The sequence below is a fragment of the Martes martes genome (genome assembly GCF_963455335.1).
Source record: "Martes martes genome assembly, chromosome: 7".
Classification (NCBI taxonomy): Eukaryota; Metazoa; Chordata; class Mammalia; order Carnivora; family Mustelidae; genus Martes; species Martes martes.
In genome coordinates this window covers 93,876,631-93,900,544 of record NC_137894.1, presented here as the reverse complement: position 1 = coordinate 93,900,544, position 23,914 = coordinate 93,876,631, and the positions used below count along the sequence as shown (strand labels likewise).

At 34.6% G+C, this 23,914-nt stretch overlaps 1 protein-coding gene across 1 annotated transcript in view; it reads left to right on the top strand.

Moving 5' to 3' along the window:
• The window catches only part of MDGA2 (MAM domain containing glycosylphosphatidylinositol anchor 2), an 857,254-nt gene that overhangs the window by 786,166 nt on the left and 47,174 nt on the right, over window positions 1-23,914 (top strand). Inside the window, exon 11 of the mRNA XM_080808952.1 lies at window positions 20,034-20,211. Coding sequence (XP_080665078.1) covers window positions 20,034-20,211 — 178 coding nt within the window. The remainder of the gene's footprint in view (window positions 1-20,033; window positions 20,212-23,914) is intronic.

Here is a 23,914-nt window from a genome sequence, read left to right as displayed (position 1 = left end):
TTTTTCTTTGATATTTTTAAGTTTTACTGTAACTAGTTAAAGTGTGTTTGTGTGTGTGTCTTTTTCCCACCCTTATATATAGCTTCAGTGATTTCAAAATCTTTTCAATATGGAGTTATTTTAAATTAAAAAAAAACTTTTATTTTGAAATAATTATAGATTCATGAGATGTTACACAGAAACATAAAGGGTAGGTCCATGAACCACTCCTACAGGCCATTGCCAAGCCACAGGCTCATACAAATAGGTTATATTGTCTAAGCCTAGAAATTGACATTCATATAATCCATGGAGTTTAATGTGAATTCACTAGGAATACAGGCACTCATTTGCCTCTCAGTGAAAGCATTTTTACTCTTATTCTGGAAATGCTTTGTCATATATAATTTTTTTTTTTAAAGAAAGAATAGGGAGGAAAGAAAATATTCAGGTTACCAATATGCCTGCAACTGTTGTTATCCATTCCCAACCTGTTATACCTGGTGTGATTAATTTTTGGCTTCTTGGTAGAAAAAGCTTGAATAGTGATCAATCCATAACAATAATGAAGGGCAGGAGAGAAAACAAATTATGTGCTAAGCTATCTCCTCTTTGTGTCATGACCGTTTTTCCATTAGGGTCTGTAGTATTTTACTTAGATCCATTAATCAATCTCTTTATTTCATGGTGTCTCTAGAGTTGAGTTTGGAAAGAGGCAAAAATCCTGTTAAATTTCCTTTCCATGGAGAACAGCAGTATTGACTATTAAATGCTACCTTTGGTTAATCTGACCTAAAATTTATATCATGTTCTAATATTTTTGTTGATGCTATCTGACTAATTAAAATGATTGGCATTCTTTATATGAATTACTTGGATGACTTTGATGTAACCAGTTCTTTTTCTTGCCAAACCCCTACCCTCCCCATTCAGTCTTACAATCTTACCCTAGAATATTTGCTTTTAATAACTTTTTTTTCTCAACCTCCATATATTTTCTCTAAAGGAGCCACTATACCATATGTGATTGCCATTACTTACTTTATCAAGTACCAAAGAACATGTCAATGAATAATGTTCCTGGAGTTTTGGTTTTACCTACTTAGACCTACTTACTTGACAAATCTGCACTCAGATGCCTCATTGGCCTCTCAGCCATAACATCTCTAAATCCTGACCTATTCTGTCTGAAGCCTGGTCTTCCTCTAGTGTCCCCATTACATTGAATAGTCTCATCATTCATCCCAGGGCAGACAGAAACTGGGAATAGTTCTTGACTCTTACCTTTATTTCATTTCCCATATCCAGGCGATCCAGTTTTCACCAATTTTACCTCTTGAATATCCCTCAAATCCTTTTACCCTTATATAGCTCTTCCATGATTACCAAGTCCAGTTTCTTGCCAAGGAAATTACCAGAGCCTTTTGCTGAATAAACTCTTGCCTCCTCCAAATTGTTTTCCATAGTTAACCATACATTTTTAATTGCTAATATTTTTTCTTTTTGATTATCCAAAGCCTTCCAAATATATTAAGAATTCTGTCATATATTTTGGAAGTATTTTTCCATGTACTTATATTCTCATTTAAATGTTTTTACTGTGCATACTTTTAAAATTTTTATACAACTGAATTTTTCCATCTTATGGTTTCTGAATTTGAAATGTTCTTGGAAAAGCCTAGCACGGACAAGGAACTAAACAAAATCATCTAAAATGTTTACCTCTAATACTTTTGTGGTTTCATTTTTTGCTTTATAATTAGGATCTAAATTCCACATATGTGTGAAATCATATGGTATTTTTCTTTCTCTGACTGATTTATTTCACTTAGCAGAATACTCTCTAGCTCCATCCATGTCATTGCAAATTAAGAAACAAAACACTTGAACATAGGGGAAAAACAATAAAATAGAAAGGCAAACCATAAAAGAGACTCTTGACTATAGAGAACAAACTGAAGGCTGCTGGAGGGAGATGAGTGGGGCGATGGGCTAAATAGGTGATAGGAATTAAGGAGGACGCTTGTGATGAGCACTGGGTATTGTATGTAAGTGGTGAATCACTAAATTCTACACTTGAAACTAGTATTACACTGTATGTTAACTAACTGGAATTCAAATAAAAACTTGAAACCAGTAAAAAAAAAAGAAATAAAATTAAGGTCTAGCTGTAATTTAGGTAGGTAAATTTTCCAATTAAAGAAAACAGATGATTACAGTCCCCAAAGTAGGCCAGATCCTGATGTTAATCATGTTATGATTCCAAAACTTATAATTACACATTTTTCAGTGATAATTAAATTAATTTCTCTCTCACTGTATCCTTTCCACATACATACCACTTGCTTCTCAGTAACACTAGTAGGAGGACTAGCAGATGTAATTATTCTTGTATTAGCTAACACATATGTAATGCTTAATTTGTGTTAAACATTGTTTTGAGTGCTTTACATCTATTAACTCTTATAATCCCCCCAACATCTCAATAAGACCGTTACTAGTTTCAGTTTTAAGCTCTATGAAGGACAAGGATTCTGCCTCATTTTTTTTTTTTTTTTGAGTAATAGCCTCTCAATAGATAGCTTTGAATGACAATCAGTCAATGATATTGTGCAACATTTTCCATTAAAATAAAATATAATTGGCATTTTTGATGGAAAATGCCATTTTGGGTTGCTCAGTGGGGAGTCGGCTTCTCTGTCTGCCTGCTGCTCCCCAGCTTGTATGCTCTCTCTCTCTCTTTCTCTCTCTTTGACAAATAAAATCTTAAAAAAAGAAAGAAAATGCGGTTTCAAAATGTCAAATTGCCTCAGTATATACCTTTGCATAATATATCATTTGACTATTTTCAAAGTAATATTTTAAGAACATTTTGATGATTAAGACATCTTTCTGGAAATCGACAGAAATACAAGGCATAGATGTGTGGATGATGTCAAGTGTAAATAATATTTAAGCACAGGTATTCTTCAGTAGACACCGATATTGGATTTTATGCTTAATAAATTCAAATAAAATATATTAATAAGGAGTAATAATCAAAATCTGATTTCACATATGGATAAATATATGACAAGTTTTCTGGAAAATCACTTAAATATACTTATGTAATAAAACATTGCTTGCTTTAATTATCAGTTTATTTGGGGGGCACTAAAGTAGCATTTCTTTAAACAAAAGACTGCTGATAAATTGTTAGTGTTTACTAAGGACAGCTATAGAATAATTTCAGTAATTATCTTTTTTCTAAAATAGGAAGCAGGGATGCCTGGGTACCTCAGTCAGTTAAGTGTCTGTCTTTGGCTCAGGTTGTGATCCCAGAGTCCTGGCATCAAGTCCCTCATCAGGCTCCTTGCTCTGCAGGGACCCTGCTTCTCCCTCTGTGGGCAGCTCCCCCTGCTTGTGCTGCTTACTCTCACACACTCTCACTTTCTCTGACAAATAAATGAAATCTTAAAAATAAATAAATAAATAAATACAGCTTTAAAATTGGAATCAGTTTTGTGTTATGGAAAACACGTATCTAGCTAACCATTTATAGTTGATATATTTTTTAGAATGAGGTACATGTTGGCTTTAAAAAATGTTCCTTTTAAGTGTGATATGTAAAAAGAAGTATAAAGATGTGATTATATGGTAATATGATACTTCTTTAGTTTTTAAGTTCTAAGAACTTACATATTTTGATACTTTCCCTTTAATAAGAAAATGTTGTCACTGGAAATGTGTGATACAGTCAAAGTTCTAATACAGCATTGTAATATATTAGATTATTGCTCATTGAAATTTTATTTCTCCCCAGTTCTGGTCTTTGGAAATAGTATATCCTATACTCACAGACGTGGAACTTGGTTATGTGATTTACCTTTGTCATATATGTAGAAATGATAGAGGTTAGTTCTAAGCACAGTCATTAAAAGACCTTGCAAACTTCTACTCACCCTCAAAACCATCTGACTTCAACAATGAGAAAACCTGCCTTAGGTACTTTGGTGATCCAAAAAAGATAAGAGACATGTGGGGCTGACCTGAATTCAACCTATGACTGGAAGCAAGCCCAGTTAGGCCAAGCTTAAATAATCCAAAACCCAACCAACCTATAGATGCACAAGCAAGGAATAAATGCTTATTGTTTCATGCCATTAAGAATTTCTGGCTATTTGTTACACAGAATTGTTTTTGCAATAACAAGATGAAACAAACATACTTTTACGTTTTTCTTGATGTTGATGTATTGATAGATCTTAAATTGCAATTCTGCAAAGTGAATCTTTGATAGAAAGCAGTGCTAACAAAACCATTCCCTAATTTTTTAAAAATGTCCAGAAAATTTTATGTCACAGTTTTTACAGTTTTACATTGAGTAAACTCAACAGTCTGGATTTTTTTTTTCTCCTTAAGATATATAGAAAACAAATTGTTGGTATCTCTAGTAATTAAGATTCTGTTTAGCTGTATACAACTAAAAAGACCAAAATAAATAGGAGCCTCAATGAGCTATATATTTAGTTCTCTCTCAGGAAGAATCAGTTTGGACATAGGCAGTCCAGTGCTGATGCATGCTCCATAGTATCATTAGAGGCAAAAGTTGTAGCTTTCTTTTTCACTGTCAGAGAACATGACTCTCATACGTGAGGTTACCTGATGATCTAGGGTAGCTGCTATAGTTTGAGACATCACAGCTGAATCACATACCATAGTGAAGTAAAGACAAAGGTAAAAAATTAAAATCCTTAAAAAACAACAAATGAATAAAAGCCCTTCTTAGTTGATTAAGCTTTCTTTACTAGTCTTCCCAGAACTACCAACTGGCATTTCTACCTCGATCTCATTGGCAAGGATTTGACCACATCTTGTTTAAAGGGAGGCTCAGAAACATAGTAGCCCAAAAAGCTGGGTTCTCTTGCTAAAGAGCCAGGGGACTGGAAATGGGTTAGAAAGTAGCAGTTCCAGTGACACTGCTCTATTTCTTTCACTAAGAAAAGTATTGTGTCTCATTGGCCATAAAATCACTAGAAAATAAGATTTTTATATGTAAGAAAATTTTAAATCTAAATTTTCTTTGACTCAGAAAAAAGCTGCACAGTTTGAAATATTTTTATATTATATAGTTATATTATAATTTATAGTTTAAATTATATTTAAACTATTTTAATATGTTTTATATGATACTTCGATATTATTGTCCACTCACCCTTCCAGTCTTAATTTAACAGTGATACAATATAAAAAGAAACTACTCGTGATACAATATAAAAAGAAACTACTTCGCTAGGTTCCTCATTGTTACTGTTTTTTTGTGCCAATGAGTTTAAATGAGTAAATAAATGTATCAGTCAATGAAGTTGCATAATGTTTCCCATGAAAAGAGAAATATTATTGACTTTTTAAAAATCCAAAATACAGTAAGATATACTAATCTTTATTTATACATCTGTGTAAGCATTGCTTTTCTTACTATTTTTTCTTCTAAGCCTTTAATTTTAGAATATTTTGATGATTAAGACTTTTTATCATTGTCAATGATTGAATTAAAACTGTAACAGCAATCCATTTAAATTTTTATATCATTATTGTCTATTATATAAAGTTTATTAAAACATATTAACCTGAGGCTTCTCCTAGAGTGTCAAATTGATTGCCCAAGTGGATATCTATTTAAGTTGTATCAAGCTAAAATATTCTAAGAAAACTTAGAATATATTCATAGGGATATTATAGATTTCAACTAAGCTGAACTGAATAATTAGTCAAAGCACGTACTGTGTGCTCAATAAAGTTTGCTATTATTTTAAACAATATTACAAAAGAGTAATCACTTAGCTCATTTAAGCAGGAAAATAAGATTAATTTACTTTAGTGGCAATATGTAGGGTGGGTGGGAATCAGAATTTACTAGAAGCAAGGAATGCAGGTAAAAGAAGTTGTTGATGAGATATGGAAAGTCAGGTAACATTTATAGGATCAAAATGTAAAACTATTAGTAATAAATCCAGGACATAGCAGAAGTAAAATATTATAGATATAAAGCAGCACACCAGTTGATCCACAAAAATAATTGAAGGAAGTGATCATGATCCCCTTATATCAAAGAAATGCCAAAATGAAATGCCAGAATCAAAACCCTAAATACTGATGTATTTGTACATTCTAGAAACAGTAACTGATGAAGAAAGATGCTGACTAAGCTGCTTAATTCAGGTTTAAGGTTGAAATTTATAAGGAATTAATCTTTAGGCTGAGGTGTCCTTTCACCTGCTGATCCAAGCATGGCAAGAAAATAATTAGACTGTGTTATTTCCAAACTTGATAGAAAACCAGTTTTTCTTCTGTAGTAATTTATCATTACCTGCTAAAGAATGATTATTTTTAGTGTTATATATGGTCTCTTGGGTGGTTCTCAATGTTGATGTTTTGTTTTAACACATGAAAGTAATAAGTTCATGGTGGAGGGGTTATGCCCATAATACACGCAAATTCTTTCCTGAGGCAATATGAAATACCCTGTCACTTAATGATTTATATAACAGTTATGATCACAGAACTCAGCCCAACCAGGCATACTTTCACTGGAGTCCTGAAATAAAATTCAAAAGCAGAACCTGCATTCTCTTAAACTGTCAGGACTCACAAAATCAAAAGCTTTTTGTATGACTAACCATTCTCCTAAAGATAGATTCGTTATCTTAAAGCTATCACTCATTGCTATGTAATGCAATTCAACATAATTAAGCCCTCCCTAGTGTAAAAGTCCTTTATCCCTTTTCTAAAGGAATGTGAATAAAGTACACATTGGTGAGAAAAATTTGTGAAAGCAACACATTTAATATAATATATAATAAATAATATAATAATAGGAAGTGGAGAATAGTGATTAGGATTAGGAAAGTAGCCTTAAAATTGGACAATATTGAATTTCTGTATCATCTCTTGCCTCTTACTAGCTATGTGTCCTGGGAAAGTATCAGTTCTTTAAGTTTCCTTGACTAAGGAAATAAGGGTAAGAATACTAACCTCACTGGATTTTTATAAAAATTAAATGAAAAATAACGGGTAGAATATTCAGTGCAATACCTGGAAATGGTGAGTCTTCAAAAAGTCCTCAAAAAGTTGGTAGCTATTATTATTATTATTTTTTTTACTTTTCTTGATAGACAAAAATACTTTGAATATTCCCAACTGCCATCCCAAACTGTAATTCCATAAATGGTTGAAAATTAATCAAATGCACTTTGGAAGGATCAGCTTTCCTGGTGTCTGGGGGTTGAATTAAGGGATATACTATACAGAAGTTACCATATAGGCACCCTACTGACGGAGGTCACAGTGAATGGGAGGGAGCCTATTTTAATATGATTTGTGTGAAAAACACATTAGAGAATCCTTAAATAACCTTAATCTTTGCAATTAGTTTCTTAATTTCTATACAAAGAACACTGTGGTTGTCAGGTTTCTTCCTAGAAATTTAATTATAGTATTGAAATATGAATGTACTGTAACTACATTTTTATATTTGAAAGTGAATATTATTTTGTGTTCCTTAAATGAAGTTTATACTCCATTTTTAACAAAGTTGCTGCTTATGTCTTGAAAATTCATGTTTTTCATAATGGGACATTTTCCCTCAGGTAAAGATATGTTAACCTGACTGTGACCAAACTAACAATTTTCTGAATCAGAGCCACCTGTATTCAGTTCCCCTACACAATAACATATGTGCTTGCTTAAGCCTACATAGGAACTTTATCAAACATTCACCTTTTGTTCCATTTTTACCTTAAAAATTTTATTATAATTATATTGTAAAGAGAAAAAGGCTCGTTATCAAAAAATGCCCAATAATAAGGGAAAGCTAAATTAAATAACTACAATGTTTAGAACAGATAGTAGTCACTCATAAATATTAGATATTTAATAATATTCTCATGTAATTCTTCTAATATATTTTAAAAGATTACATTGGAAATGTAAAGTTAAGTCACATAAAAGATATATACTAAATAGTTAAGACTGTGTAAAATGCTAGTCTCTGTTTCAAACCCTTCACCAGAAACTAAATTTTTTTCAGGGAGCCAAAAGACATTTTATTCAAAGTTCTAGTCTAATAGTTATCTTATTTTTTCTGGAACTACATTTTTAACTTAAAGTCATAAAACCCTTGATATAGTTAGAAAGTTTTTGGCTCGATTTTTCTTCTTCTGTTTCTTCCATTTCTACGGTCATTGAACAAGAATGTTTCATTTGGTTATCACTGAAGACTTTTTTCTATGTGCCTTATGTATAGTTCTCATTTTTTTAATCATCCTTGAAATATATTTACAGTGTCTTTCATTTATACACCAGCGGTATTTTCCAGAGATGGCCAAATCTCCAGCTTACATCCCTACATGAGCAGTGGTTCACTAGGTAGACAAGGAAAAAAGAACTTAGCAAACTAAAAGACTAAACTTCACTGAAGCTGTGGACCCATTCAGTGCTTTCTTTACCTGAGAGTTATATTGTTCTTTAATTTGTTTTGTAATCGAGTTAACTATTATGGTAAGGAATATATATTAGAAAACCTGTAGGGAATCAAGACATTCAAAGCTAAATGCCATGTCTTTCTAATCTTCCTTGACATTAATTTATCATGTAAGTTAAAAACTTTGATTGCTAAAGGACAGTTGGGAATTTGAAATATTAACAAGTGCATTTTTAAAATTATTGTAATCCTTTTTTTAATCAATTGCTCCATTATTATTTAACGTTACAACAGAGGATGTTGAGGATATGGTCCATTAATGTGAAGATACTTTCCAAGAACGTGAAGACAAACCCACTAGAACAAAATTTTAAAAATGGCTAATGAGCTTTGAATTGATTTTAAAATCTAAGATAAAATCATAGATAAAAATCTAAGTAAAAACAGTAGCCTTGAGAGCCTAAGCTTTAAATCAGATGGAAGTTGTGGTAGTGAAGTAGGCAGAAGGTGGTTGAGAGAGAAAAGTGTTGAGTCCATGGGGTTCCTGGGTGGCTCAGTGGGTTAAAGCCTCTGCCTTCAGCTCAGGTCATGATCCCAGATCCTGGGACTGAGCCCCCGCATCGGGCTTTCTGTTAAGTAGGGAGTCTTCTTCCTCCTCTCTCTCTCTCTTTCTCTCTCTCTCTTTCTGCCTGCCTCTCCACCTACTTGTGATCTCTGTTTGTCAAATAAATAAATAAAATTTTAGGGGCACCTGGGTGGCTCAGTGGGTTAAAGCCTCTGCCTTCAGCTCAGGTCATGATCCCAGGGTCCTGGGATGGAGCCCCATATCAGGCTCTCTTCTCGGCGGGGAGCCTGCTTCCTCCTCTCTCTCTGCCTGCCTCTCTGCCTACCTGTGATCTCTGTCTGTCAAATAAATAAATAAAATCTTAAAAAAAAATTAAAATACGTAAATAAATAAATAAATAAATAAAATCTTAAAAAAAAAAAAAAAGTGTTGAGTCCAAAGCCTTTATGTCAGGGATGAAAACACTGGAAGAAATTCCAGTGCAAATTACACAGAATTCCCAGGCACAAGGAGTATTTTATAAAAGTGAGGGAAGAGCAATAGAGTAAGTCTAAGCATTCCCTGAGAAAGGCACCTATAACCCACGTGAGTAGTTAAGGCTATGCTTGCCTCCCAGTGTGTAGCCCACAAAGAATGGCCCGGAAGCTCTGGGTCCTGGCAGGGTGAGCCCTGGAGTAGCACAGTAGCCCAGACTGAATCAGATTTGCAGGTCCCGGGGCCTGGCTAGTCCTTTGCTTCATTGTGGCACTGGAGAAGCAGTCAAGATTTACCAAACTTCTGAGAAAGGGCAGAGATAATGCTTAGACCCAAAGAACCTGTGATTTGCCAAAGACACAGGCTGAATAGAAATATTGACCCAGAGGCCAAGGCAGTTTCAAAGATATAAGCAAGATATACTAGTAGAGGACAAGAAAGACCAAATAAAGTTGACTAAGTCTGAGAGAAGATCAGTAGGAGACAGGATAATCTAAACAATAGGCATCCTCTCTACTACCATGCCAGGAGCACTTAAACTAGGGAGTGGGTTTAATTACCTCCCCAGGTAGTACTCAGTATTCTAAGTGATTGGGTTTGAAATCTGAGTTTATCAAGGGCAAATCTTAAACATATGAGTTTAACTTGAATTATCAAGAATCAGTTTTTCAAAAAAAAAGAATTTTTCGTCATTGGAATGAGGTAAGCAAAATTCAATGTCCTATTACCAGTTAATATAATATCAAAGGAACTTTTTTTAAACTTTATTTATTTATTTATTTGACACACACACACACACACACACACACACACACACACACACAGTGAGAAAAGGAACACAAGCAGGGGGAGTTGGAAAGGGAAAAGCAGGTTTTCCGCGGAGCAGGGAGTCGAATGGGAGACTTGGATCATGACCTGAGTGAAAGGCAGTTGCCCAACCACTGAGCCACCCAGATACCCCAGGAATGTTTTTTATTAACCATACAGAATCTCACCGCCTAAAACAGCTGTTCTTATTTTGCATAACCTTTCAGTAGGTTTATGTATTTTACACAACCACAATCATATTGTTTACATTTTGCACTCTGCTACTTTAACTTTACATTATGTTAGACATTTTTCATGTTTCTCCATCCTCTTCAAAATAAGAACATTCATCATATTGGTGAACAAGTTACTTAAATCACTTTCCTAAAATGTTATTAATCAGTTATTAGCTGAGATCACTATTAAGTAGCATCCGTTAATTTGTTTATGGATAAATCTGAAATTAAAATATACATGAATATGTGCATCACTTATATTAAATTATGAAAATATATTTTCAAGTCAGAAGATTTTAGTGTCACTATGGCTGTTACCGAATTTTACCTAATAAGATTACAATGAAGTACAAGGCCATCTGTGCTGAAAGACAGTACTGCTCTAATTCCTCAATTCTGTTTCCCTACTCCACTTTTCTAGTGTTGCATATTTGGAATCCATTATATGGTAGTTATTAAAATGAACTTGCCAGCATTTAGGCAATAGAAGAAGTTATTTACCAGACAACATTGCCTATGCAGATACAGACCTTGCTCTGTGTAGATTTCTGTCAATTTGATGGCCACCACAGTTATATTATTAGCATTCCTAGAATACCGATTTAAACACGGATCTCTAACATAACATAAGAAAAAAAAGACTCTAATACTGGGGTTTTTACAATATTTACAATGTTACAATAATTATGGGATGGTGAGTGTTACAAGTCTCTTGAAACACAATAAATTCTCTAAGTGAGCCATTATAAAAATAAATAAATAATAAACAGATCCCTACATACTTTCTAAAAACCCTTTGATATTGTAGCGTGATACACACCGAGAGACAAAAACTATGTACTTGGCATTGACCGATCCCATTTGTAACGGTGGAAATGCAATGAAAAGCAGTAGGTGTTTCCCACATACCTCAGAAGACAACCCATTATCTTCAGTCAGCAGATGCTGATGAAGTTTGTTGAAGGACTCCTTACAAATCAGTCAGCTGAAAGCTTCAGGCTAGCTTTCAAGCAAAGCTATCTAACTTTCACTAAACATGATTCAGTTAAGAAAAATCACTCTAGCTTCCAAAGACGAATGACAGACAAAAACTATTAAACATCTGTGTATCTAAAAGAATGCACTGTCACTTCCAAAGGCATTAATATCTTGAGCAAAGTTTGAAAAACCAAATATTTCAAGGGTGTCGAAAAGTGCCTCTAATTCAGAAGGTTTCGTACCGAGTGTGAAAAGAATAAGACTCAAGTTTGTACTAATGAAGGAAGAAAAGGCATGTAATTAAAGGATAAATATATACTACTATTCTTAGTAGAAAAAAGAAATAAGGTACATTTACTGCCACAGTATTTATTAACCCTTTAACCCCTAAGGCGTTACTAAAATAATAGTGTATCTTAAAGCCCAGGTCACCTTTATTTGAGGCTATAAGGTGTCTGGATTTTAACCCATCAAAACATTATCTTAGCTAGTTTAGACTCTGTGGAATGATCACAAGAGTATATGATTTAACATCTGTAATACCTGGGTTTTTAACATCAGCTGTTATTTTTGCTAGAAATGTAGCTGGTAAAACACGAATGGAAGTTTCCGATAAAATGGGTACATCAGTATCTTTCTTTTCTTTAAAAGATTTTTAATTTATTTATTTGAGAGAGAGAGCACAGGCACAAGAAGGGGGGAGGGGCAGAGGGAGAAGCAGACTCCCTGCTGAGCAGGGAGCCCTGATGCCTGGCTCAGTCCTAGGAAGCTGAGATCACAACCTGAGCTGAAGGCAGACACTTAACCACTTAACCGAGTGAGTCACCCAGGCATCCCTATCAATATCTTTTTTACAGGTTACATCAAAATAAATGGCATAAACGTGTATATGTCTTATATTCAGTTGATGTACTCTCTTTTCTCCTTTAGGTTCTCACTTACATAGTATCTCTCACTTCAGTTCATTATCATGCTGAAAGAGGTTTATGTCAAAAAGGAAGAGACAGCAGCTTTCCCCTCCTTAGCCACATTTCAGAATTCATTGCAGATTTCTACTAAAAGGAGCTAATTTTATTCCTTTTAAAACTAAAAAAAAAAAATAATAAATTTTGTGTTTTTTTTTTCCTTTTGAAACCTTTTCAATGATAGCATTTTAGCTATCTTCTGTGGTAAAAACATTAAACTGCAGCTTTTAATAAAATGCTTCACTGTAGGGGATTTCTAGGTTTTGAGGCCATCCCCTAAATCATTTGAAAGGAATGTATCCCCTAGGAAAAGTAAAAGTTAAATGTAAAGTTAAAAAAACTTGGTAAGAATTTTTTTAACACATTGCTTTCATATGAACATGTGTATGGGGTACGCTTACAATTAGGGTGCCACATTCTGTGAGGGTTTTGTGGTATTACCTCCAAACAGTGAATTGTTGCATTTTCTTTTGTGTATGTGCAAACACTGCATTTAATTTCACATTTTTACGTTTTGCACAGCTCGCTGAGATATAATATGAAATATTTAATTGCTTATTCCTCAACTGCTGAAATATATACTTTCATTACAGCTTTAAAATTAAAGACTTGGAACCAAAGTTATTGCTTTTTTAATACACATATGAAGTTATGTACTCTAGAGTTTGTAGTAAGTAACAACATCATTGTATCTGCCAACTAAAATTACTTGAGGAGAGCATCTCATTATAACAACAGAAATACCTACAATCCTCCCTGGGGATGCACTACAAATATTGGGTGGTTTTGAACTTATATTAACATCCAGAAAAGTTCACCTTGATTAAACTTGCTTGTTCTTAGATAATAGTTAAATGTCAAATTATTCTGTATATATTTTTGTGAGTTTAAACTACTTTTATCTATCTTCTGAAGTAATAGTACTTTGCCTTTAGCTAAAAATCTAAAAGCAGTGAAAGAAATTATCACTTACATTCTATTAACTTATAGAATACTTGGCCTCCAGACCTAATAGGAACTTTGTAGTCTCTAGTACCAACTAAGCCTGAGTAAAATGCTTTCTGAGCAATTAGGTTTTTTGTCCATTTTTACCCTTGCATGTAAATTCAGTGATTGTATGTGGTTATTGCTAAGTAAGCTGGATTTCCTGCTTCACCCCTTGAAGGCCAGTTAGAAATACACTACATGCTAGAATTTAATCTGATCACATCTTTCTCAAGTTAATGACCAGACACTGCAGGTATAAAAATTATTAAGAAATTATTTCTGGCTTATAATCTATATGCAAAAAAATACTATAAGTATATTATAACTAAATAAATAAAGGCTCTGGTTAAAAAAAAAAAGTAAGGGAAGCATAAATTCTGGGGAAGCAAGGAAAAAGTGATGTGTGAAAGAGTCATTTTGTGTGTAAACAAATTTTGTAGTTGCTACTCTTTGGCTACATAACCTTAAAAGAGTTATGCTAACTTCTCTCTGCCTCAGTTTCCTTTCTGTAAAACAAGGCTAGTATTAGTTCCTACTTACTAGGGGTTGTGCTAGATTAAATATAGTAAGTATAATACAGTTAACATAGTGCTTGGTACATATAAAGACTACCAGATATAGTGGGGTTTTTGTTTTGTTTTGTTTTGTTTTGTTTTTATTATGTTTTTAACTTAAAGTTGCAAGTTAGACAGTCATCAATGTAGAGGTGTTAGAAGAAGCTACTAGTATCAGTGAGGTGGTCTAGCGAGACTGAGCTGCGCCTCACCAAATGTAGCTCAAGGACCATCCGCATCTCAATGGTCTGGTAGGGAAACGTGGGTGGCTCAGTAGGTTAAGTGTCTGACTCTTGATTTTGGCTCAGGAGCATGGGGCTCCATGCTGGGAGTGGAACCTGCTTAAGATTCTCTCTTTCCCTCTCCCTCTGCCCCTTCACATCCTTCTCTCCCTCTCGAAAAAAATGTAAAAATAAAAAGCAAATTGCCTGGAGTACCTGGGTGGCTCAGTGGGTTAAGCCTCAACTCTAAATAGAGTGAAGTCCTTTGTTTACCCCTCACAATTGCATCTTCTTTTGGTGCTCTCTTAACCCACCTGACCGGTATTTTGAACTTAGTATTTACTAAGTTTTGCATTTCTTTATATCCAATGCATATCTATGCATCCCTCTTCAAAATACATACTTTGAATTTAATTTTTATAATATGCCTGTTTCAAAAGTAAGTTTAGCTCAATATCACTTTTGTGAAATTCGTCCATGATGATACATATAGTTTAGGTTCATTTTTCATGCTCTATTTTGTATTACATTTTATTATTTTATCTCTTATTGAGGTTTAGATCATTTTCTGTACTTTCTATGCCATGAATATTTCTGTTTGCGTGTGTACAAATGCAAGAGTTTATCTGTTCTCATTGTAATATTGTTTTTATTGCCAAATTGCTCTTCAGTTTACATACTCATCAAGGCTATATTTTTAGAAGACAATTTCCCACGAATGTCTTGCTTTTTTGCATATCATGTATACAGAAGCCCTGTCTTTTTATTCTAGCCTATCTTCCCAAGGTCATTTGTAGTGCAAGCATCCTTAGAAAACAGAGATATTGTTTCCCTTTAGAGCAAGGAAAGTCTGTTTAACGTCCAGTATAATAAATGTTTCCCTCTTTGGTGATGCCTGAGCAGGTTTTGTTACTGTCAGTCATAAAATACTAAGGTTTCTTTTTTTAAGTTTTTATTTAAATTCCAGTTAGTTAACACACAGTAGGGGGTATAGCTCAGTGGTAGAGCATTTGACTGCACACAGTAGAATGAGAGTTTCAGGTATATGACATAGTGGTTCCACACTTTCATACAACCCCAGTGCTCATCACAAGTGCCTCCTTAATCCTTATCACTTTGTTAACCCATCTCCCCCTCCCCGCCCCCACACACATACTCCTCCCCTGTCCCTTCTGGTAACCAACAGTTTGTTCTCTAGTGTTTGGAGTCAGTTTCTTGGTTTAAAGCTGAAGAGTATTATGCTAAGCAAAATAAGTCAGTCAGAGAAGCACAAATACCCTCTATCTCTCATACCTCTCATAGGTGGAATTTCAGAAACAAAACGAATGAGCAAAGGGGGAAAAAGAGAGAGAGAGAGACACTAAGCCTTTTTTTTTTTTCCTTAAAGATTTTATTTATTTATTTGACAGACAGAGATCACAAGTAGGCAGAGAGGCAGGCAGAGAGAGAGGGGGAAGCAGGCTCCCCACGGAGCAGAGAACCCGAGCAGAGCTCGATCCCAGGACCCCGAGGTCACGACCCGAGCCAAAGGCAGAGACTTTAACCCTCTGAGCCACCCAGGCGCCCCAATACTAAGCTTTTTTTAAGCTCAGCATCCCTCAGCTCTGTTACAAACACAAGGCACGTACAAAATCCATGTGGGCCCTTGTGTGTCCCTCATGCAGGACGTAGGAGACAAGGGGAAACCAATGTGAATGTCAAGATTCTGCTGTATACTGTGCCCTGAGTCCATTTCTTTGACCTAGCTGTCTCTAGTCTTCTGCTAGTCTCTGTAACACTGTTGTAAGCTAACTCCTTAGCTTGTTAAGTGGAGTCAAGCCTTACCCATTCTCCCATCCCTCTCACCCTCCCTGTTCTTGACATGTATAAAAATTCCCATTGTTCTCTATCTACATCAAACTTTAATATTGTTATTTTACAAGTTTTTGTTTATCTGTTGATGGGAAATGGTATTATGATTTTAATTTCCATTATCTTGGTACATGGTGAGACTGCGCCTTTTCTTTAATTAGTTATTGGGGTTTCTGCATCTATGAAATACCTATTCCTATTAGTCTGATTTTTTTCTTGGATTAGTTTTCTTACTGAGTTAGGAGAGTATTAATATGATCTAGTTAGCTGTACATGTTCTAAATATCTTCCTCAAACATCTGCCTTGATTTTTGCTGTTTAGTGTGGAGCACTGATGAGAAGAACTTTTTCTACCAGAATTTTAAATTTAGTATTAATGTCGAATTTAAGATTGGCTATTTTATCAATATTTTCCTTTACTAATTGTGCTTTTCTAATCTGTTTAAGAAAGCATTATCTTACTTGAAGTCATAGTGACATCCTTCTGTATTTTTTCTAAGTAATTTGACTTTTGCTTTTTATTAAATTTAAGTCTTATTTGATCTTCATGAGATTTTTCTTTTTGTGTGTGTGTTTTTTAAATATGGTATTCATTCATTTGAGAGAGATAGAGAGAGTGTGCATGCACAGGTGGGGGGAAGGGGCAGAGAGGGAGAAGAAGACTCCCAGCTGAGGAGCAAGCCCGATGCGGGGCTCGATCCCAGGACCCTGGGATCATGACCTGAGCTGAAGGCAGATGCTTAACCAACTGAGCCACCCAAGCGCCCCTTTCTGAGACTTTTTCTATGTTTTTTCCATATACATAACCAGTTGGATGATAAATCTTTCTCTGTCTTCTATGTGAACAACCCCACAAACATGGATATGGGCTTTGTGTTTTATTCTATAATTTTATTTGTCATTTCTCAATCCTGTGGTAATTGCATATATTTGAGATTTACATATCCAGAATTATAAGAGATTAGGCTATATAATTAAGACTTAACTCACCCTCAGAAAACAAGCAAATATGTAAATATATGAAAAATATGTATGTACATTTAATTATATACTATATATGTGTATATATATTACCAGGTAAAAATGTAAGGCAAAATGGAAACACAAAGTATTTTAATTGGAATATGCCACCCAAGTTGCTTTTGCCTTCAGCTGCCCACCAACCCAGACAAACTTGGAGTCTCATAGTTTGATAGTGGTGATCAAACAGAAATCAAAACCCAAGGTCTGCCTAAAACAAGGGATCATCTCCACTTTGTGACACCAAAGGGTTTAAAATGAAAGTAAAAGTGAACCATATTTTTGATGTGCTTAGGAACATGTCAGAAACAAAAGTATATCTCTAAAGGAATATAACTGTGTCCTAGGTGACAGAGAACCCCCAGTAATAGTATTTTTAGTCACGTAATCAACACACATGTTAAAAATTTAAAAATACAGAGAAAGGTGCCAAGAACAAGGATACTTCAGATATAAAAAATATAAGGCAACTATACTTACACTACTTATATGAATAAAACTGAAAATGTATGCAAATAAAAGAAAATATGAAGTGACACAATAGATTTTTTTGAAGACTACATTTTTTTAGAGTAGTTGTAGGCTCATAGTAGTATTGAGCAGAAAGTACAATGATTTCCCACATACCCCCAACTCCAGCACTTGGTAGCCTCTAGCAGTAACAACATCCTCCAACAGAGTGGTACATTTGTTATGACTGGTGAACCTACACTGATTCACTATTATCAACCAAAGTCCATAATTTACATTAGTGTTCATTCCTGATGTTGTATGTTATGTAGTTTTATAATTACCTATATCCACCATGATATCATCATATGGAGTAGTTTCACTGTCCCCAGAATTGTTTGTGCTCAGCTTCTATATCTCTTCCTCCCCACTGCTCCCGTCAACCACTTGTCTTTTTATTATCTCCATAGTTTTACCTTCTTCAGAATGTCATGCAGTTGGAATCATACATTATACCGCCTTTTCAGATTGGTTTCTTTCAATTAGTATATGCATTTAAGTTTGCTCTATGTCTTTTCATGTCTTAATAACTCATTTCTCTTTGGCACATGTGAAATCCCATTGTCTAGTTGTAGCGCTTTTATTTGTCTGTTCATCTACTAAAGGACAACTTTGTAGTTTCTAAGTTTTGCCCATTATGAAAAAGCTAGTATAGATATCCATTCATGGGCAGATTTTTGTGCCAACCTAAGTTTTCGGCCCCTTTAAGTAAATACCAAGGGACACAATTGCTTGATTATATGGTACAGGTGTGTTTAGTTTTGTGAATAAAAACAAAACAAAACCCAAACTATCCTCCAAATTGGCTATACCATTTTTGCATTCCCATTAGCAGTGAAAGACAGTTACTTTTGCTCCACAAACCCACCAACATTTGGTGTTGCCAGTGTTCTGGATTTTGACTATTTTAATAGGTGTACAGTGGCATCTCATTGTTTTAATTTGTATTTCTATGATAACATACAATATGGAGCATCTTTTCTGTTACGATCCATGTTCCATTTTTTAATTGGGTTATTTATTTTCTTATTGTTGAATTTTGAGAGATCTTTATATATTTTGGATGTGTCTTTTACAAATATATTCTCCCAGTCTGTGCTTTTCCTTCAATTCTCTTGATACTATCTTCGTTAGAAATTTTTAATTCCAAGAAGTCCAGCTTATCAACTATTTCTTTCATGGATTGTACTTTTGGTATTGTATCTTCAAAGTTATTGCCAAACCACAGTCATCTAGTTTTTCTCCTATGTTATCTTCTGCTGGGTTTGTAGTTTTATGTTTTATATGTAGTCTGTGATCATTTCCAAGTAAATGTCATGAAAAGTATAACGTTTGGATTTAGATTCAATATTTTGCATGGGGATGCCCAGTGTTCCATTGCAGGTTGCTAAAATACTATTTTGTGCCACTGTATTATCTTTGCTTGTTTGTCAAAGATCAGTTGACTATAAAGAAGATATGGTATATATACAGTGGGATATTAATTCAGCCATAAAAAAGAATGAAATCTTGCCATTTGTAATGACAGGGATGGAGCTAGAGAGCATTATGCTAAGTGAAACAAGTCAATCAGAGAAAGACAAATACCACATGATTTCATCATATGTGGAATTTAAGAGTCAAAATGAACAAGCAAGGACAAAAAGAGAGAGGTGAACCAGGAAACAGACCCTTAACTATGTAGAACAAACTGTTACTGTTGGGGAGGTTGGTGGGAGGATAGGTTAAATAGGCAATGGGGATTAAGGAGGGCACTTGGCATGATGAGCACCACGTGATGTATGGAAGTCCTGAATCACTGTATTGTACACCCAAAACTAATACTACATTTTATGTTAACTAACTGGAATTTAAATAAAAACTTAAAAAAAGAATAAAAAAGTAGTTAAAACATGTATCTCTTCAAATCTTCAGTTTGAGACTGTAGTCAAAACTATTGTTTTGGGGCGCCTGGGTGGCTCAGTGGGTTAAGCCGCTGCCTTCGGCTCAGGTCATGATCTCAGGGTCCTGGGATCGAGCCCCGCATCGGACTCTCTGCTCAGCAGAGAGCCTGCTCCCCTCTCCCTCTCTCTGCCTGCCTCTCTGCCTACTTGTGATCTCTGTCAAATAAATAAATAAAATCTTTAAAAAAAAAAAAAACTATTGTTTTATCCTCTGACTCTTAATAAAATAGCATATTAAATCTATTTAATCAGCCAAACTACTCTGTGATAATTTGGTAGTTATCTGCAAACATCTGCATGGAAACATCTACAGAATTTGTTGCTTATTATAGAAACTTGAACTTTAATAAAATATATCCACATAATGTAATGTACTTATTTAATAAAATTTCAGAATGCTTTTTTGCCCATTTTGTTAGAATACAGTAAGTATCTCTGAAGAAAATATTGGGAATATTACTACATAATTCTTTTGATTTCAGGCTGGACAGCAACGTTGGTGGGAACAGGAGATTAAAATAAATGGAAATATTCAAAAAGGAGAACTAATTACATATAACTTGACAGAGCTAATTAAACCAGAGGCTTATGAAGTCCGGCTAACTCCTCTCACCAAATTTGGTGAAGGAGATTCAACAATTCGTGTCATTAAATATAGTGGTAAGTAATCTTTTATTTAAAAGTATTTATTTGCATATTAAACTGTCTGGAATATGTACATTGCAGTTATCTATTAAAGTTAGAAAAAACTAACATTTGGAATATTGATTTTCTGGGTCATCAGCCAAGTGACAAAAAAACAAAACAAAACAAAACACCCAGCAAACAAGCAAACAAACCCAGAAAACTTAATCATTATAAATTATATTTGATATAAATATAGAAATATAGAATGATGTTTTAGTTAACATTGAATCAATGTGATAATGTCAACAATGTCCCTTGATCCTTTATCCCATGCTATGATACAATAATTCTGCATTTTTTTCAAATTCTTAATGTCTTTAAAATTTACATCATTAAGAAGTTAGCAAATGGGAGCACCTGGGTGGCTCACTGGGTTAAGCCTCTGCCTTCAGCTCAGGTCATGATCTTAGGGTCCTGGGATCAAGCCCCGCATTGGGCTCTCTGCTCAGCAGGGAGCCTGTTTCCCCCTCTCTCTCTGCCTGCCTCTCTGCCTACTTGTGATCTCTCTCTCTCTCTGCCAAAAAAATAAATAAAATCTTAAAAAAAAAGCAAATATTATCAAAACTTGTTTTTTAATTAATAGAGTTGATTTTTAAAGCATTTTTAGATTTACAAAACATCAAGCAGGAAGTAGAGCTTCTATGCATTTCCTTTCCCCCGTTTCCCATATTATTAACATCTTTCTTTAGAAAAATGCAATGCAAAATATTGAATCTAAATACAAACTTTATACTTTTCATGACATTTAACTGAAAATGGATCACAGATCTACATGTGAAACATGAAACTATTAAACTACTAGAAGATAAAGAATGCTGACATATTGTTATTAAAGCAAGTAGTTTACATTGTTTATTATTATGTTGTACAATTATATGAATTGTGGTAAGTTGATATTATTTATTCACCATTACAGTGTCATACAGAATAGTTTCACTGCCCTAAAGAACCCCTTACTTACTCATCCAACCATGTCCCCTCCAAACTTGACAACCACTCATCTTTTAATTGTCTGTTGTTTTGCTTTTTCTAGAATATTGTATAGTTCAAATAATGGAGCAAATAGGTTTTTCAAACTAACTTATTTAATTTAACAATATGCCTTTAAGATTTTTCCCATGTCTTGATAGTGCATTTCTTTTTATTCTTTAATATCCCATTGTATAGATATATTGCAGCTTGTTGAAGTACATTCTAGTTTATTTTTTTTAGTCATTTTTTCTTTTAGATTGCTAATGTTAAAAACACCTAAATGTATGTGAGTATGTTAGTGTGTGTGTTAGTGAAACAGATTAATATTTTATCAATTGAAATTTATAAGAATTATTTCAGTTGAAATTTATGATATTCATGACTATCTCTAGAATTGTCAGTATATTTTTCAGGCTTGAATGAATCATTGGCAAAATATTCCATATTTATTTCATTACTTTAGTGAATTATTACTCTCTTTATCATTGATCACTGGGGCTTGATTTTAAAAAATGATAGAATGTGTTTTTTTGCGGTTGGAGTTCTCCATTCAGTTATTTATTTATTTATTTTTTTTCAGTGTTCCAAAATTCATTGTTTATGTATCACACCCAGTGTTCCATGCAATAAGTACCCTCCTTAATACCCACCACCAGACTCACCCAACCCTCCATCCCCCTCCCCTCCAAAACCCTCAATTTGTTTCTCAGAGTCCACAGTCTTTCATGGTTTGACTTCCTCTCTGACTTCCCCCAATTCACTTTTCCTTTCCTTCTCCTAGTGTCCTCCATGTTATTTCTTATGTTCTATAAGTTAAGTAAAACCATATGGTAATTTATTTTCTCTGCTTGGCTTATTTCACTCAGCATAATCTCCTCCAGTCCCACCCATGTTGATACCAAAGTTGGGTATTCATCCTTTCTGATGGCTGAGTAATATTCCATTGTATATATGGACCACATATTCTTTATCCTTTGTCTGTTTAAGGGTATCTTGGCTCTTTCCACAGTTTGGCGATTGTGGACATTGCTGCTGTGAACATATGGCCCTTCTTTTCACTACATCTGTATCTTTGGGGTAAATATCCAGTAGTGCAATTGCAGGGTCAGAGTGTAGCTCTATTTTTAATTTCTTTAGGAATCTTCACACTGTTTTCCAAAGTGGCTGCACCAACTTGCTTTCCCACCAACAGTGTAAGAGGATTCCCCTTTCTCCACAACCTCTCCAACACTTGTCGTTTACTGTCTTGTTAATCTTTGCCATTCTATCTGGTGTAAGGTGTATCTCAGTGTGGTTTTGATTTGAATTTCCCTGATGGCTAATGATGATGATCATTTTTTCATGGTTCTGTTAGCTATTTGTATGTCTTCCTTGGAGAAGTGTCTGTTCATATCTTCTGCCCACTTTTTGAATGATTATCTGTTTTGGGGGTGTTGAGTTTGAGGAGTTCTTTATAGATCTTGGGTAACAGTCCTTTGTCTGTAGTGTCATTTGCGAATATCTTCTCCCATTCCAAGGGCTGCGTCTTTGTTTTGTTGACTGTTTTCTTTGCTGTGCAGAAGCTTTTGATCTTGATGAAGTCCCAAAAGTTCTTCGTCGCTTTTGTTTCCTTTGCCTTTGAAGACATGTCTTGAAAGTAGTTGCTGTGACTGATGTCGAAGAGGTTACTGCCTATGCTCTCCTCTAGGATTTTGATGGGTTCCTGTCTCACATTAAGGTCTTTCACCATTTTGAGTTTATCTTTGTGTACGGTGTAAGAGAATGATCAAGTTTCATTCTTCTATACATAGCTGTCCAATTTTCCCAGCACCATTTATTAAAGAGACTGACTTTTTTCCACTGGATATTTTTTCCTGCTTTGTTGAAGATTAGTTGACCATAGAGTTGAGGGTCCATATCTGGTCTCTCTACTCTGTTCCACTGGTCTATGTGTCTGTTTTTATGCCAGTACTATGCTGTCTTGGTGATCACACCTTTGTAGTAAAGCTTGAAATCAGGCAACGTGATGCCCCCAGCTTTGTTTTTCTTTTTCAACATTTCCTTAGCGATTCAGGGTCTTTTCTGGTTCCAAACAAATTTTGGGATTGTTTGATCCAGCACTTTGAAAAATGTCTGTGGAATTTTGATTGGGATAGCATTGAAAGTATAGATTGCTCTAGGCAGTATAGACATTTTAACAATGTTTATTCTTCTGATCCATGAGCATGGAATGTTTTTCCATCTTTCTGTGTCTTTTTCAATTTCTTTCATGAGTGTTCTGTAGCTCCTCGAGTACAGATCCTTTTCCTCCTTGGTCAGGTTTATTCCAAGTTATATTATGGTTCTTGGTGCTATAGTAAATGGAATTGATTCTCTAATTTCCCTTTCTACAGTTTCATTGTTAGTGTATAAGAAAGCAACTGATTTCTGTGCATTGATTTGTATCCTGCCACATTACTGAATTGCTCTATGAGTTCTAGTAGTTTGGAGGTGAAGTCTTTTGGGTTTTCCATATAAAGTATCATGTCATCTGCAAAGAGAGAGAGTTTGACTTCTTCATTGCCAATTTGAATACCTTTTATTTCTTTTTGTTGTCTGATTGCTGTTGCTAGGACTTCTAGTACTATGTTGAACAACAGAGGCAAGAGTGGGCATCCTTGCCATGTTCCTGATCTCAAAGGGAAGGCTCTCGGCTTTTCCCCATTGAGGATGATATTCACTGGGG